Source organism: Lepidochelys kempii, chromosome 8 (genome assembly GCF_965140285.1).
Source record: "Lepidochelys kempii isolate rLepKem1 chromosome 8, rLepKem1.hap1, whole genome shotgun sequence".
In the NCBI taxonomy this organism is placed as follows: domain Eukaryota; kingdom Metazoa; phylum Chordata; order Testudines; family Cheloniidae; genus Lepidochelys; species Lepidochelys kempii.
In genome coordinates this window covers 41487656-41501853 of record NC_136387.1, presented here as the reverse complement: position 1 = coordinate 41501853, position 14198 = coordinate 41487656, and the positions used below count along the sequence as shown (strand labels likewise).

Sequence of the window (14198 nt, the reverse complement as noted above, 5' to 3'; positions counted from 1 at the left end):
AGGGGAATTGGGAGTCTCTGATTATCTTATGACGGGGGGAACTGCTTTTCTTATATAACAGAGAAAAATAGGTCTCCTAGAGTTCCCCATCCTGCAGAGAAATACACTGGACTTTCTAGGCAATTGGAAAAATTGCTCCTTCTTCCCATTGCTCCCTCTTCTCTTTGCCACCCCTCTCTCTTTACTCCCAATGGCTCTTCTTGCTCCACATGAATGCTTTCCCCACCTTTCCTACCCTAAACTCCACAGATAATCCCCTCTCCCTCCCGCACCAGGAATGTGTATGTGTGAAGGAGAGAGGGATAACTCAGTGGTTTGAGCACTGGCCTGCTAAACCCAGGGTTGTGAATCATAGAATCATAGAATATCAGGGTTGGAAGGGACCTCAGGAGATCATCTAGTCCAACCCTCTGCTCAAAGCAGGACCGAACCCCAATTAAATCATCACAGCCAGGGCTTTGTCAAGCCTGACCTTAAAAATATCTAAGGAAGGAGATTCCACCACCTCCCTAGGTAACGCATTCCAGTCTTTCACCATCCTCCTAGTGAAAAAGTTTTTCCTAATATCCAACCTAAATCTCCCTCACTGCAACTTGAGACCACTACTCCTTGTTCTGTCATCTGCTACCACTGACAACAGTCTAGAGCCATCCTCCTTGGAAGCCCCTTTCAGGTAGCTGAAAACAGCTATCAAATCCCTCATTCTTCTCTTCCGCAGACTAAACAATCCCAGTTCCCTCAGCCTCTCCTCATAAGTCATGTGTTCCAGTCCCCTAATCAATTTTATTGCCCTCCGCTGGACATTTTCCAATTTTTCCACGTCCTTCTTGTAGTGTGGGGCCCAAAACTGGACACAGTACTCCAGATGAGGCCTCACCAATGTCGAATAGAGGGGAACGATCATGTCCCTCGATCTGCTGGCAATGCCCCTACTTATACATCCCAAAATGCCATTGGCCTTCTTGGCAACAAGGGCACACTGTTGACTCAATCCTTGAGGGGGCCATTTAGGGATCTGGGACAAAAACTGGGGATTGATCCTGCTTTGAGCAGGGGGTTGGACTTGATGACCTCCTGAGGTCCCTTCCAACCCTGATATTCTATGATTCTATGAAGGCCAATAGTCTCCAGTGCTCAGTAGTCCATTCCCAGCTCCCTGCTGGCTGCTCCACTTTCCTAGCACATGGCTCCACATCCTCTCCATGCAGCTGCCTCTCAGCTGTTCTCAATTCAATGGAGGATGAAACCTCAAGCCCAGTGCTCCTACTAAGAGTGGGGACTGCTGAATTGCCAGGAAGGAGAAGTAGCTGCTTTCTGTTGGAAACAATCCCAGGATTCTATTTCCCTAGACGTCTCTCTAAAACCCCAGGGAGCTGTTGGCAGGGGCCCCTGAGGAAAGTGTGTGTATGTAGCACTCTGGGATCTCTTGGGGGCAGTGTAGCAAGGTAGGATGGCAGTCACCCGAATGCTTCTACTAGTGCTGGCTGGGGTATTGGAGTCTTCTGCTAAATGCTATTGCTGCCAAGGGAGCCCTGACTGGAGGATTGCCCAGCTCCACCAATTGGCCCATCCATGCTATTTAAGCCAGAAGGTGGCACAGAAAATTTATTCGAGCCACAAGGTGTTCTCCTATTGTGGCTGCATTGGACCCTGCTGGTGCCTGCCCCCGCACCCAACCCTGTTCCTGATTCCTGCTATGCTCCTGCCTCGCCCCTGTTCCCACCATGCTCCTGCTCTGTGCCTCTCCTCCAGTTCCTGCCCTTACACCTCACCTTCAATCATCAGTGACCAGTCCTGGCTCCGACCCCAGCCTCTGACTTCTGACCCTGATTCCAGCTTGACCCTTGGCTCTGGCATTTTGTATCTGACCTTGGTTCTGACCCACAGCTTTCTTTCCTGGATCTGACTCTAGCTTAACTCCTGGCTCTGATAACTGGCAATTGACTCTGGTGCTGACCCCTTGGCTTGGTTCCCCTATCTGGATGCCAGTGCCGTCCACTAAACCTGACTCCTGCTCTGACCACTAGGTCAGACTGTCTACATCGTGGTACAAAACAGTGCACTGGTTTAACTAAAGGTGAAAAGTTAAACCAAGTTAATTAAACCAGTGCAACATTGTGTGTGGCCACTCTAACATTGGTTTAAACATGGCTTCTATTGGTTTGGCTTGCACTTATAAGTTACAGGTATCTGTAACCTGATATAGGTCAGGTTGGTGTAAATGGATATTAGAGTGTCCGCACACAAAGTTACACTGGTTTAACACACTAAGATCCATTTAAAGCAACCCTGTTTATACTGGGTTTCCCACATCTGTAACTTACAGATGCCAGCTAAACCAAAATTCAAACACACCTGTAGAACAGAGGGGAAGCTTGTGTTGCCACTGACCACAATGTATCTAGTACAAAAAAACAAAGAAATGCCAGGCACCCTACAGAGAATTCACACAATAATTACAAACTTGGAAATACACTTGGAAATCAGTTTGCTAACCTGAGAGACTCAGTCCGGTTGATCAGTGGCTGACACGGTGGTGGAGAAATATACAATAGTGGGTCTTCTGTTACTACCATTAAGGCTTTGTTATCAGAAATAGAATGTTCATACCTAGAAATAAAGACACCAAAAAATCCCTTCAAATTTCTTTCAAAGTTCCTTCAGCCTCCCCCAATGAACATGAATCACCAAGAGCCAATGAGAGAGCCAATGAACAGATTACTGTTGCTCCAACAGATTCTTCTTCTAGAAGAGATGACAATTTGTGCCTAGTAACCCAGTATTTTGCTCTCTCTTCCCTCAGGATTTTTGTAGAACCCAATGCAGAGAAACACAACAGCAGTATGGGAGCCAGAAACAAAATTTGCCTCTTAAGCCAAAAATCTTAGTGCTCACACAAACGAGCCAAAGAAGTTAGCAGTTTCATTGTAAATTTTATTTCGACTGTTAGTTCCATGGAGCAGGGACTGTTGTTTTTGTTCTGTGCCCAGGACAATGGGGTTATGGTTTATGATTAGGGTTCCGAACTGTTAAGTTGATACAAATAAAATGATAAAAGAAAAGGAGTACTTGTGGCACCTTAGAGACTAACCAATTTATTTGAGCATGAGCTTTCGTGAGCTACAGCTCACTTCATCGTTCAGATTAGATTTGCAGATGTCACTAATCACTTGTAATAAGTTCATCTCTAGATCAACAGTTCAAAACAAGCCTTCTGCCCACAGCAATTGTTTTGCTCCTACAGCACTGCGCTTGTACGTGGACTAGTGAACCTGGGTGAACCTTGACTCCAGTGTACAGGCTCCACGAGGTGACGCTCTGCATGGCTGGGGGAGAAAGAGCCCTAGCCATGAAGAAGTGGAAAATACTGAAGCAGGGGTTACCTAAATCTGCACCACAGGCCATTCTGGCCAATTGGCAGGAGCTCAAAGACATCATCTCATTTGCATGCATATTGTAACCATACTTTTAATTGATTTAAAGTTTTATAAAGTGACACAAATGTAAGGGACATGGACCAAACAGCAGCTCTACAGATTTCCTACCCAAAGACAGAGCCTCCTCTGGCCTGCTCTTTGCTCTGGTGAGATAGGACCTGCCAACTCATACTCTAGGCAGATACAAACCTGAAGCCACCTACCCACTGTAGTCTTGGAAGCCTCTTTCCTTTTTAGGGCCCTTGGAACACACCAACAGCTATGTGTCAGCTCTGAAACTTTTAAGGAGATACAGATTTAACCCAATAATTCTACAGTATCCAAAGCCTCTTCTGCCTCTGTGAAAAGTGCAGACTTAAAAAAATGGCAATACAATTGGCTGGTTAATATGAAACCTCAGGTTAACCTCAGGAACACAAGAATGGAGTGAATCAATAATCAAAGCTATTCTCATCAGTCTTCCTGGCAGAAGTGATGACAACCAAAGTAGTCGCTTTCATCCAAAATTGGCAGAGGGACATTTTCCCATCTGGTTCAGATGGCTGTAGCACGTACACCTGAAGACTAATACATTGCATCGGGGGAAGTGGGTTTGAAAGCTTCACACTGAACTGTTAGGAATCTAACCAATGGAGAGCGCAGGCCAGCCCCTGGCCGTGGAAGTAGCAGATGTATGGACTTCTTTGGTCTTAATCTTCCACTTTTAAAACCCTGAGGAACAAACTGTAGTAACCTGCAAAAAGAACAGGAGTACTTGTGGCACCTTAGAGACTAACAAATTTATTAGATCATAAGCTTTCGTGGGCTACGGCCCACTTCATCAGATTCATAGAATGGAACATATAGTAAGAAGATATATATATATATATATATACACATACAGAGAAGGTGGAAGTTGCCATACAAACTGTAAGAGGCTAATAGCTCATCTTAATTAATTAACCTCTTACAGTTTGTATGGCAACTTCCACCTTCTCTGTATGTATTGTGACGGGGCAAGGCCGCATGGCTATAGAAAAGTAGTGGGAGATAGATATATTAGCTCCAGGCTAAACAAATCCCTGGTACCAGGATAAGTGAAATGGCAGCTGCTCCAGGTCAATTAAGACACCTGGGGCCAATTAACAACTTTCCAGAAGGTAGGGAGAATGCTAGGTTGATTGGGACACCTGAAGCCAATCAGGGGGTGGCTGAAACTAGTTAAAAGCCTCCCAGTCAGTCAGGTGGGTGTGCATGTCAGGAGCTGTGGGAGGAAGTTGCACTGTTGGAGAGACTGAGCAGAACACACCATATCAGGCACAAGGAAGGAGGCCCTGAGGTAAGGGTGAAGTGGAGCTTGAGGAAGTGAGGGCTGCTGTGGGGGAAGTAACCCAGGGAATTGGACGTGTCATGTTTCTAAAAGGACAGCTACCATAGCTGATACTATTAGGGTCCCTGGGCTGGAGCCCAGAGTAGAGGGTGGGCCCGGGCTCCCCCCCTTGCCCCCTGATTAATCACTGAGACTGGGAGACAACAGAGACTGTGCAAGGAAGGATAACTTCTCCGCATCTCCCTCGCTGGCTTAGGATGAAAATGGCTCAGTAGACTATGACCCTTGTCTCTAGAGAGAGAAGGGTTACGTGGAGGGTCACAGTGAGCCTCTGAGGCTAGCGAAATCCACCAGGAAACGCGGGACCCATGGAGGCAAGGGCAGAGCTTTGTCACAGTATATATATATATCTTCTTACTATATATTCCATTCTATGCATCCAATGAAGTAGGCTGTAGCCCACGAAAGCTTATGGTCTAATAAATTTGTTAGTCTCTAAGGTGCCACAAGTACTCCTGTTCTTTCTGTGGATACAGACTAACACGGCTGCTACTCTAAACCTGTAATAACCTGGTGGGTGGTGCAATCATCACAGGAGAAGCTGTTAGTTAAACACCACACCAGCTTCATTTCTACGTCCTGGTTTAGGAATCCTTGTAACACTTTGACAATCATCCAGCATCTGGTACATACCCCATCCCAGAAGCCACTGGTATGCATTCACTCTCCAACTTCCTGGATGCACAAAGTGAGCTGGCTCTTGGAGGAGAAAATTGGTTCTTCTCACTGATACATTCTAACAGTACCCAACTGCCTGGCCACCAAGGCAGAGAAAAATTACTTCCACTTTGACTGGTTTGATCTTGCAGAGGATTTGGAGAATCAGAAGAAAAGATGGAAAGATGCAGCCATCTCTGCACCCCAATTAATCAAAACAGCATCTGACACCATGGTCAACTGGTCAAACAGCTGAGAGCAAAACCTGGATAGACTTGCAGCATTTTTGCTGGCAAACTAGTGGTCAGCCGGACAGCCTCAATATTGACAAATGGACTGGAAAGCTTCCAAGTTCAAGCTCCATTCCCCTGGGATCAGTTCCTTCTTGATTTGTAGATTCCAAGGCCAGAAGGGATCATTGTGATCATCTAGTCTGACCCCCTGTACAATACAGGCTATAAGATTTCCCCAAAACAATTCCCAGACCAAATCTTTTAGACCAGTGTTTCCCAAACTTGGGACGCCGCTTGTTCAGGGAAAACCCCTGGTGGGCCGGGCCGGTTTGTTTACCTGCCGCGTCCGCAGGTTCGGCCGATCACGGCTCCCACTGGCCACGGTTCGCTGCTGCAGGCCAATGGGGACTGCGGGAAGTGGCGGCCAGTACGTCCCTCAGCCCGCGCCATTTCCTGCAGCCCCCATTGGCCTGCAGCAGTGAACCGCGGCCAGTGGGAGCCGCGATCAGCCTAACCTGCTGACGCGGCAGGTAAACAAACCAGCCCAGCCCATCAGGGGCTTTCTCTGAACAGGCAGCGTCCCAAGTTTGGGAAACACTGTCCTAGACAAACATCCAATCTTGAATTAAAAATCATAAGTGATGGAGACTCCACCATGACCCTTGGTAAATTGTTCCAGTGGTTAATTACCCTGACTGTTAAAAAATGTATGCCTTGATGAGCCAATCCACCAGGACATTGTGTTCATCCTGGAAATAAAGCCACAGTAGTTTCCTCCCACTGAAAAAGGCTCAGTTTAACAGTAAGATGGAGCTCCCAGTGCCCTGCTGATGTAGGACAATCCTGTATGCTTGCTGTACCATTCTAGAACAGGAAATCCCCTGAGCAGCATTTCCCAAGCTGAGGTGGCTAGAAACATCCTTCACAGTAACAGCAGATTGCATTTCCACCCCAGGATGGACAGAGTTCTGACTGTATGGGCTTCTGCCTGATCAGGTACGGAGGTGAAGGCAATTACTCCCCAAGGGTCCACTTTGGATACAGCTGGTCCTTCTCCAAGAAAGGAGCCACCCTACGTGCTCGTCCTTCAATTTATATTTTTTGTGAGGGGAGCTAAGGTGGGCAGTAGGGGGGCAAGCCAAAAGAGCAAGACAACACTGCCAGCTGCTTGCGGGGAGGGGATCCAGAATTGAGGGCAGCTGGAGAGGCCAACAGAGCCAGCAGGGACTAAAAGTGGCAGAACAGGCAGCAAAGAGCTGCCTATATGTCCATGGTAAGGGGTTGTTCTGGCAGTAGCCACAGGATAGCACTCAGAATTGCCTTTCTGACTTCTCACAGACATAGGCATTGCCATTTTGCAGCCTAAGAGGGCCTGGGAGAGAGGTTGCAGCTGAGCCTGCTACACAGTAGCTGCTAGTAGATCAACAGCTCTTCCAAATGGGAGAAGTCTGGGGAAAGAAGAGCCTGAGGCACAGAGGCTCACAGGGCAGCAGGGACTTGGAGAAAGACAGAAGAGAAATCCCAATCTCAATCCCAGCTGGGATCTCAGCCATAACAGTGAGGAGAGGAAGGAACTAGCCCTCCCTTTCCCAGAGTCCCTAAAGAACCACAGGGACTCCCCTTGTTCCAGTTTTGAGAGGGGAAGGCATATGAAAAGCCAGACCATCTCTTTCATATGTGGAGTAGCAGAGGAAAAGTTTGTCCGTGAAGGAGACCTTGCCTGAGAAGCTGCTGGCAGTCTGGGAAATCCTTGGGCCTGCCCAGAGGAGAATTGGGGAGGAGGCCAGAAGCAACGCAGAAGTCTTGGCTTGGCTCTTAAATTCAGGCAGTTAGCTCCAGGTTCTTTATGATAATCCTTGGGTAAAAAATGTTAAAGCACTTAAATGACTTAGGAGCTGAAGTCCCAGAGACTTTCAGTGAGACTCAGGCACTTAAATGCCCAAATTCCTTTTGAAAATGATACTCATTTTTTTTCCCTTTATCCTTCTTTCCACCTTCCTGCCTTGTCCCTCTTCTGGTCTCTGCTTCTAGCACAGCTAGAGAGGAGAAAAAGAAGAGGGTTCCACACTTACCAAGCAACAAGGTGAAAGAGACTGGAGGGAAAGAGGAGGTGTTGGCTCTGACATACCTTCCTGAGTGAGCATCTCTGCTACCTCATCACATAATTCATAGTTTAAAATGTGCCACACATAGGACACAGGCCCTTCATCATAGCCACATATACTAAGTCATTAGAGTATTCCTGATTGATTGCCTTCTTTCCACATGGCAAAAATCTATTAGTGCTTTCAGCACATTTGCGGCTGTCTCTATTCAGCTAGCCAAAAAATATTTTATTGGAAAAGACAGATCTGATAGGACAAACTCTGTGAAGGGGAAAAACACAGTCTGAATAAGCCAACCTTCAATCTGGACACAATCCAGAACATACGCATCCACTGCCTGCTGGAGATCTAGAAAGGCTTAAAGTGACTTTATGTCAATTGAATACACCCCTGTAAATGATGAATAAAGATATTAATGGATAAAATAAAAATTATTCTTTGGGAATACTTGGTAGGCAGCCTCTGGAGCCGACTGTAACCATACACTCGTGAGGTGCATTTCTGTAGATCTCCAGAAATAATGGCTTACACAAGCATCCATGAGGTTTCTAACAAAGCAGACTGCTCACAGAGTTTAGGATCCAGTCCTTTCCTCTGTAAGTATCTTGAACTTTGCTGAACACATTTTGAGTGATTAAGAAAACAAATATCATAGTTTGAATTTTAAGAAAGGCTGAGCAGGAGAGTGAGTTTGTGTGTGTATGGGGGTGGGGGGGATGTGAGAACCTGGATTTATGCAGGAAATAGCCCAGCTTGATTGTCATGCACATTGTGTAAAGAGTTGTCACTTTGGATGGGCTATCACCAGCAGGAGAGTGAATTTGTGTGGGGGGGTGGAGGGTGAGAAAACCTGGATTTGTGCTGGAAATCACTTTAGATAAGCTATTACCAGCAGGACAGTGGGGTGGGAATAGGTATTGTTTCATATTCTCTGTGTATATATAAAGCCTGCTGCAGTTTCCACGATATGCATCTGAGGAAGTGAGCTGTAGCTCACGAAAGCTTATGCTCTAATAAATTGGTTAGTCTCTAAGGTGCCACAAGTCCTCCTTTTCTTATGACAAATATTAACATTCATAGCCCATTCATAGGTGCGTGCACCCCAGGTTAAGAACCACTGCTTTAGAGGAACTTTGCTACAAACTGAAGTTCTAAACAAAGGACTGAATGACCCATCCAAGCTGTGAATGTACTCCAGATATTTGATTTGAACCTGCAGTGTATTCTATCACTGGTACAAGCCTGAACCAAGAACCTTGCCATTACTGTACATATTTGATTCCATTTAAACAATTTTAACTCTCATCTATATTTCTTTCTTTTTACAAATAAACTTTTAGATTCTAAAGGATTGGCAACAGCATGATTTGTGGGTAAGATCTGATTTGTATATTGACCTGGGTCTGGGGCTTGGTCCTTTGGGATCGGGAGGACCCTTTTTCTTTTACTGGGTATTGGTTTTCATACCCATTCATCCCCATAAAAAGTAGCTGCTGGTGGTGATACTGGGAAACTGGAGTGTCTAAGGGAATTGCTTGTATAACTTCTGGATAGACAGTGGGGTAAAACCGAAGTCTTCTCTGTTTGGCTGGTTTGGTGTGCCTTGGACTGTAACTGCCCTGCTCTAAGCAATTCGTCCTGAATTAATACTCTCAGTTGTGTCCCGCCAGAGGCCGTATTGTTATACCTGTGCTGATGCAAGTCTATGATAGTAACATTCGGCTCTGTAGGAGGTGCACAACCGCCCACAGTGCTGCCTGGAGGTCAGGCAGGATTGACAGATCAGCATCCTGCCCCAAGGGTTACCTGTCGTCTCCTTCAGCCCAGGTAATTTGAGGGCTAGGCTCTTGGCCAGTCAAGCTCTATTCCAGTGCGACTCTCACCTTCGGTGAAGGCCCCTGTTGTTGTAATGTCCTCTGGGGGTTGAGAGGGGAGCCCAGGCCTACGCTCTACATTGGGCTATGCTCCAGGGCCTAGTGGTGGGCAGCTACCTTCGACACCTTGGGGTGCTAAGATTCTGCCCCCCACCCCCTGGGCCACCTCTCTATCCCCGTTAGCTTCATGAAGTGAGTCAGTTCCACCAAGCCTCTTGCCTGCATGCTCAGCCACTTAACTCTCCTTTGTACATTTCCACTGGTCTGTGTGGTCAGACCTCAAGCAAGGAGCTCCAGGACACTGCTCTCCTTTCACAGCCGCTGCCTACGCCCTTCCACTGCCTGCCTGCTCTGAGCTGCTCTGTTCCCCTTCTTAAAGCCCTGCCTCCAGCTTGTGCAGGCCCTGCAAGTGCGACTGGGTGAGGCCACCTGGGCCCAGAGCTCCTCCTTAACCCCTTGCTCTGCAGTGTGGGTGTTGTACACCCCATCAGAGCCCCACACATGGAAAGCTGGCAGCAACTTCTTGCCTGCTATGCTGGAAGAGACAGGGAGCTGCTCTTTGAGTTGTATGCAAGTGCAGTGTCAGGGACTGTCCCAGGACTTGCTCAGCACCAGAATGAGGCCAGGCATGGCCTGATGGAACTGCACATCAAAAGCAAGACACCATACCTGCTTGCTCCTGCTTTGCTGAGGCAAGAGTGCTCACACAGCTTGCTCTCTCACCATGGAATGCATGCACTGGTTTGTCTGATTCAGGGGTTGGTTAGTTTTTATATTTCAGTGCATCAAGGTGGGGCCTTAAAGAGGAATCTCGTCAGGAAGATCCTGTAACTACAGTACAAGAGGAATCAGCTTTCATGGCACTCAATTTTTAGGCTTAGCTGCCCTAACAATGCTCACTTAATAACTATGCTTCATGATGCACAGGGAAATGGAAGGCAACAGAGCAAAGCATAAAAGCATTATGGACAGCGAGTACTTTTAAATTTTAAATATATTCACCTCACCTCTCCTTATTCTGGGAGATGATGTTAGGCATTTGTTGAGCAGTGTTGAGCTTCTGGCTGGCTGAGAACTCCAGCAGATTTCTGCTGCGGTGGGCAAGGCTCCCGCTGGGTTCAGCTCCATTGGGATCCCTTTCAAATACACTGAAATTCAAAAATACATACCCATAACTATAACAAGAGGAACAGAACAGATATATACGATGTGGAACTCACTGCCATATGGTACTAAATACTCTAACTGGATAACTAATGGCTTTTCATATTTGTTGTCCCACATGGTAAGATATGTATCACCAAATCCCATGCCCATGGGCAGAAATTGTTCACTTATATATTTAATTGCCATCGCTTCACAGTAGCACTAAAGGAAGAATGGAAGATGGAAGCCTTCACGGGGCCCACTCTGTTAAGTGAGAATTCACAATGAATGCCATTAACTCAGCGACCGAACATCACTCAATGATCTCCTGGTCATCAGAACAGCAACTCAACAAATCCTAAAGTTCCTCCTCAGGGCCATACAACGTGCCAAATAGGCCCTGGAATAAGAATCCTGCAACTTAATGTTGAAGAACTCTCATGGTCAAAATGTGAGTACCTTGGAAACTTGCTGAAGACTTACAACATCAATATCCTCATGTTGCAAGAGACCTATGTTGGCAACGAACAACAGGCTAGGCGATACCGTATCTATGGATACAACCTAACAATTAGCCATTATCATTCTAAATATGGCTTGGCAATATACATAAAGGACACTAACACAGATTTTAATATTATTCCATCAACCAAATAGGAGACCACATTTACCACAGCTGTCAAAGTAGGGGAGCTCCACATTACCAAACTCTATAAAGCCCCTAGAACAAGATGGCCAAAACCAGCGCTACCTAGCACTCCTCCTATTCCATGCATCTATGCAGGTAATTTTAATAGTCACTGTTAGGGGGCTTATTCCTTCACTCGCTTACTTCCCTGGTCCTTCTCGCATGAACAGAGAGCAACAATACCCGAAGTCCAAAGATGCAAACAATTCAATGTTTATTGGGATGAACTTCCAGCAAGCGTGTTTAATGATTAATTTGCCCTGGCATTCGCGGCCAGTACAGCTACTGGAAAAGTCTGTTAACGTGTCTGGGGATGGAGCGGAAATCCTCCAGGGACATCCCCATAAAGCTCTCCTGGATGTACTCCCAAAGCCTTTGCAAAAGGTTTCTGGGGAGGGCAGTCTTATTCCGCCCTCCATGGTAGGACACTTTACCATGCCAAGCCAGTAGCACGTAGTCGGGAATCATTGCGGAAAAAAGCATTGCAGCTTATGGTCCCGTTCTTTATCTTTCTGTGTTACCCTCAGGAGAGTGATATCATTCATGGTCACTTCGTTGAAATAGGGTGGTTTTAGTAAACGGACATTCAGAGTTGCCCGTTCCTGCTGGGCTGTTTGCCTGTGGCTGCACAGAAATCTTCCCCGCTTTTAGCCACGTGGTGGGGGGAGGGGTGAAGCCATCATCCCAGAGAATTGGGGGGGGTGTATGGGGGGGGGTGTTATTTGGGTTTCTGCTGTACATGAACCTGGAAAAAGCAGCCCCTCCTTTTAAATTGCCAATCCATTTTTAATGGGCAACCCAACAGCTACTTCGTATGGGAAATGAGGGCGTTGCTGTTTGAAGCCATTCCCACATGTTATGAAGGTTAAAGAGCCAAAAGACTGTGGCTTACCATGGCTGCCTGCAAGCCAAATTCTGCTGCCCGGCCCTGCGTGAGTAATCTCTCACACCAAACCGGCATACCCCCAATGACAGGCAAAATGCGACCTTGAAATAAAAGCACATGTGCTATGTAATGTTAACAGCAAGGTTTACCGTGAAAGAGTGTACCCATTGTTCTATAAAATGTGTCTTTTTAACTTCCACTCTCCCTTTCTTTTCCCTCCAACAGCTGGATATGCTTCTCCTTCCCAGAGGCTAGCGAAGATTAGAAGGCAAAACAACCGCACCTGTGATGAAACAAATCAGCACCTGACACCAGAACTAAAGCATTACTGCAGCCGATAGCACCTGGCCTCCAACTGGATCCTCCAGGAAGAGAGGCTGTAAATCAGTGGAAGACTGGACATCAATGCTACAGACTTGCTTGCAGACAGGTCACTGTTGTATTTATAAGTACTCCACAGGATTGAGAAACAATTAAAGTGTTCCAGTCCAGCTTCTATGAGATCTTCTAATTTACTATCAAAGGGGCCAGAGTAACTGGGAACAGAGTACATATTAAAATACCCCCCCAATACACCCTTTTCATAATAAAATACGGCAGCACTCTGCATTCCTTTCATAAGAGGATGCGAAAACATTTTACTAAAAGACCTGAGAGGCAGTTATGTACAAAACAATGTGTGTAAACTCCATAACCTGGAAATATTTGGTAGACACTATCAGCTCTCACACAAGTTTGGAGGGACACAGGAAAGAACCCCCTCACGTGCCATAGGAGCTCCACACTGCAGAATCATGCTCCCCATTTCTAGTAGTCCCAAGGTCCAAAGGTGTAGGGGAAGCAAGCAAGATGGCTGAAGCTGGAGGCTATAAAAGCTAACGCTGGCTCAGCTAATTTCATAGCACAGCTAGTTTAAAACTCTAATGAAAATTAAGGCAGTGAATGTGTGTGTAGCTAAGTGAAGCATCCATGTGCAGCACACTGTTTTCTTACCTTTATGCTTCCCCAAAACAATAAAACTATAACTCAGTCAAATCCAAACCAATTTCTTCTAAAATAAGGGTGTGAATGGAATGAGTTTATAACAAATGCAGACATTTGTCAGAGAGTTCAACAACTTCATATCTCTAAAGTGACTCAGAAAAGAAGACAGAAATATCTGGGACAGGTGTTAAGAATTAAGTCAGGGCATCTGCTATGGCAGTTGTGCCACTGGGCAGCCAGAGGAACATGCGAAAAGGGCTGACCAAGAGAATGCCTCTGTCAAAACAGACTGACCAAAGAAGATATGCAGAGAGCATCCTGGGATAGGCGAAGATGGTGAAAGTCTTGTTTCATGCACTATGCAACTTTTGACAGTTCAGGAAGGATTCAGATTCAGAAGGGTGTGCAGTGCTCCACAATGAGGCTATTTCCAGGCCAGTTTCAATTTTCATATGTCAGTTGTTTTGGCTCTCCAGCAGCTTTAAAAACAGTTAACAATTGCTTTAATAAAGGAAATATGTCTCTCTTTATTCTCCTCTCCCTAAATCTTTTCACTGAAACTTTTATAATAGAACCATAAAATGTAGGATTGGAAGGGACCTCAATAGGTCATCTAATCCAGTCCCATGTACTGATGCAGGACTAAGTATTATCTAAAACATCCCTTACAGGTGTTTGACTAACCTGTTCTTAAAAGCCTCCAATGATAGAGATTGCACAGCCTCCCTAGGTAATTTATTCCAGTGCCTAACTACCCGACAGTTAGGAAGTTTTTCCTAATGTATAACCTAAATCTGCTTTACTACTTATCTTGTCCTC

General features: G+C 46.0%; 1 protein-coding gene across 6 annotated transcripts in view; it reads right to left on the bottom strand.

Annotated features, from left to right (window-relative positions):
* ATF6 (activating transcription factor 6) overlaps window positions 1-14198 on the bottom strand; it is a 408864-nt gene that overhangs the window by 277876 nt on the left and 116790 nt on the right. For all 6 annotated transcript variants that reach the window (XM_073356217.2, XM_073356211.2, XM_073356213.2 and 3 more), the window contains 2 exons: window positions 10683-10823; window positions 2497-2610 (listed from right to left, as the gene is read on the bottom strand). In XM_073356217.2, coding sequence (XP_073212318.1) covers window positions 2497-2610; window positions 10683-10823 — 255 coding nt within the window. The remainder of the gene's footprint in view (window positions 1-2496; window positions 2611-10682; window positions 10824-14198) is intronic.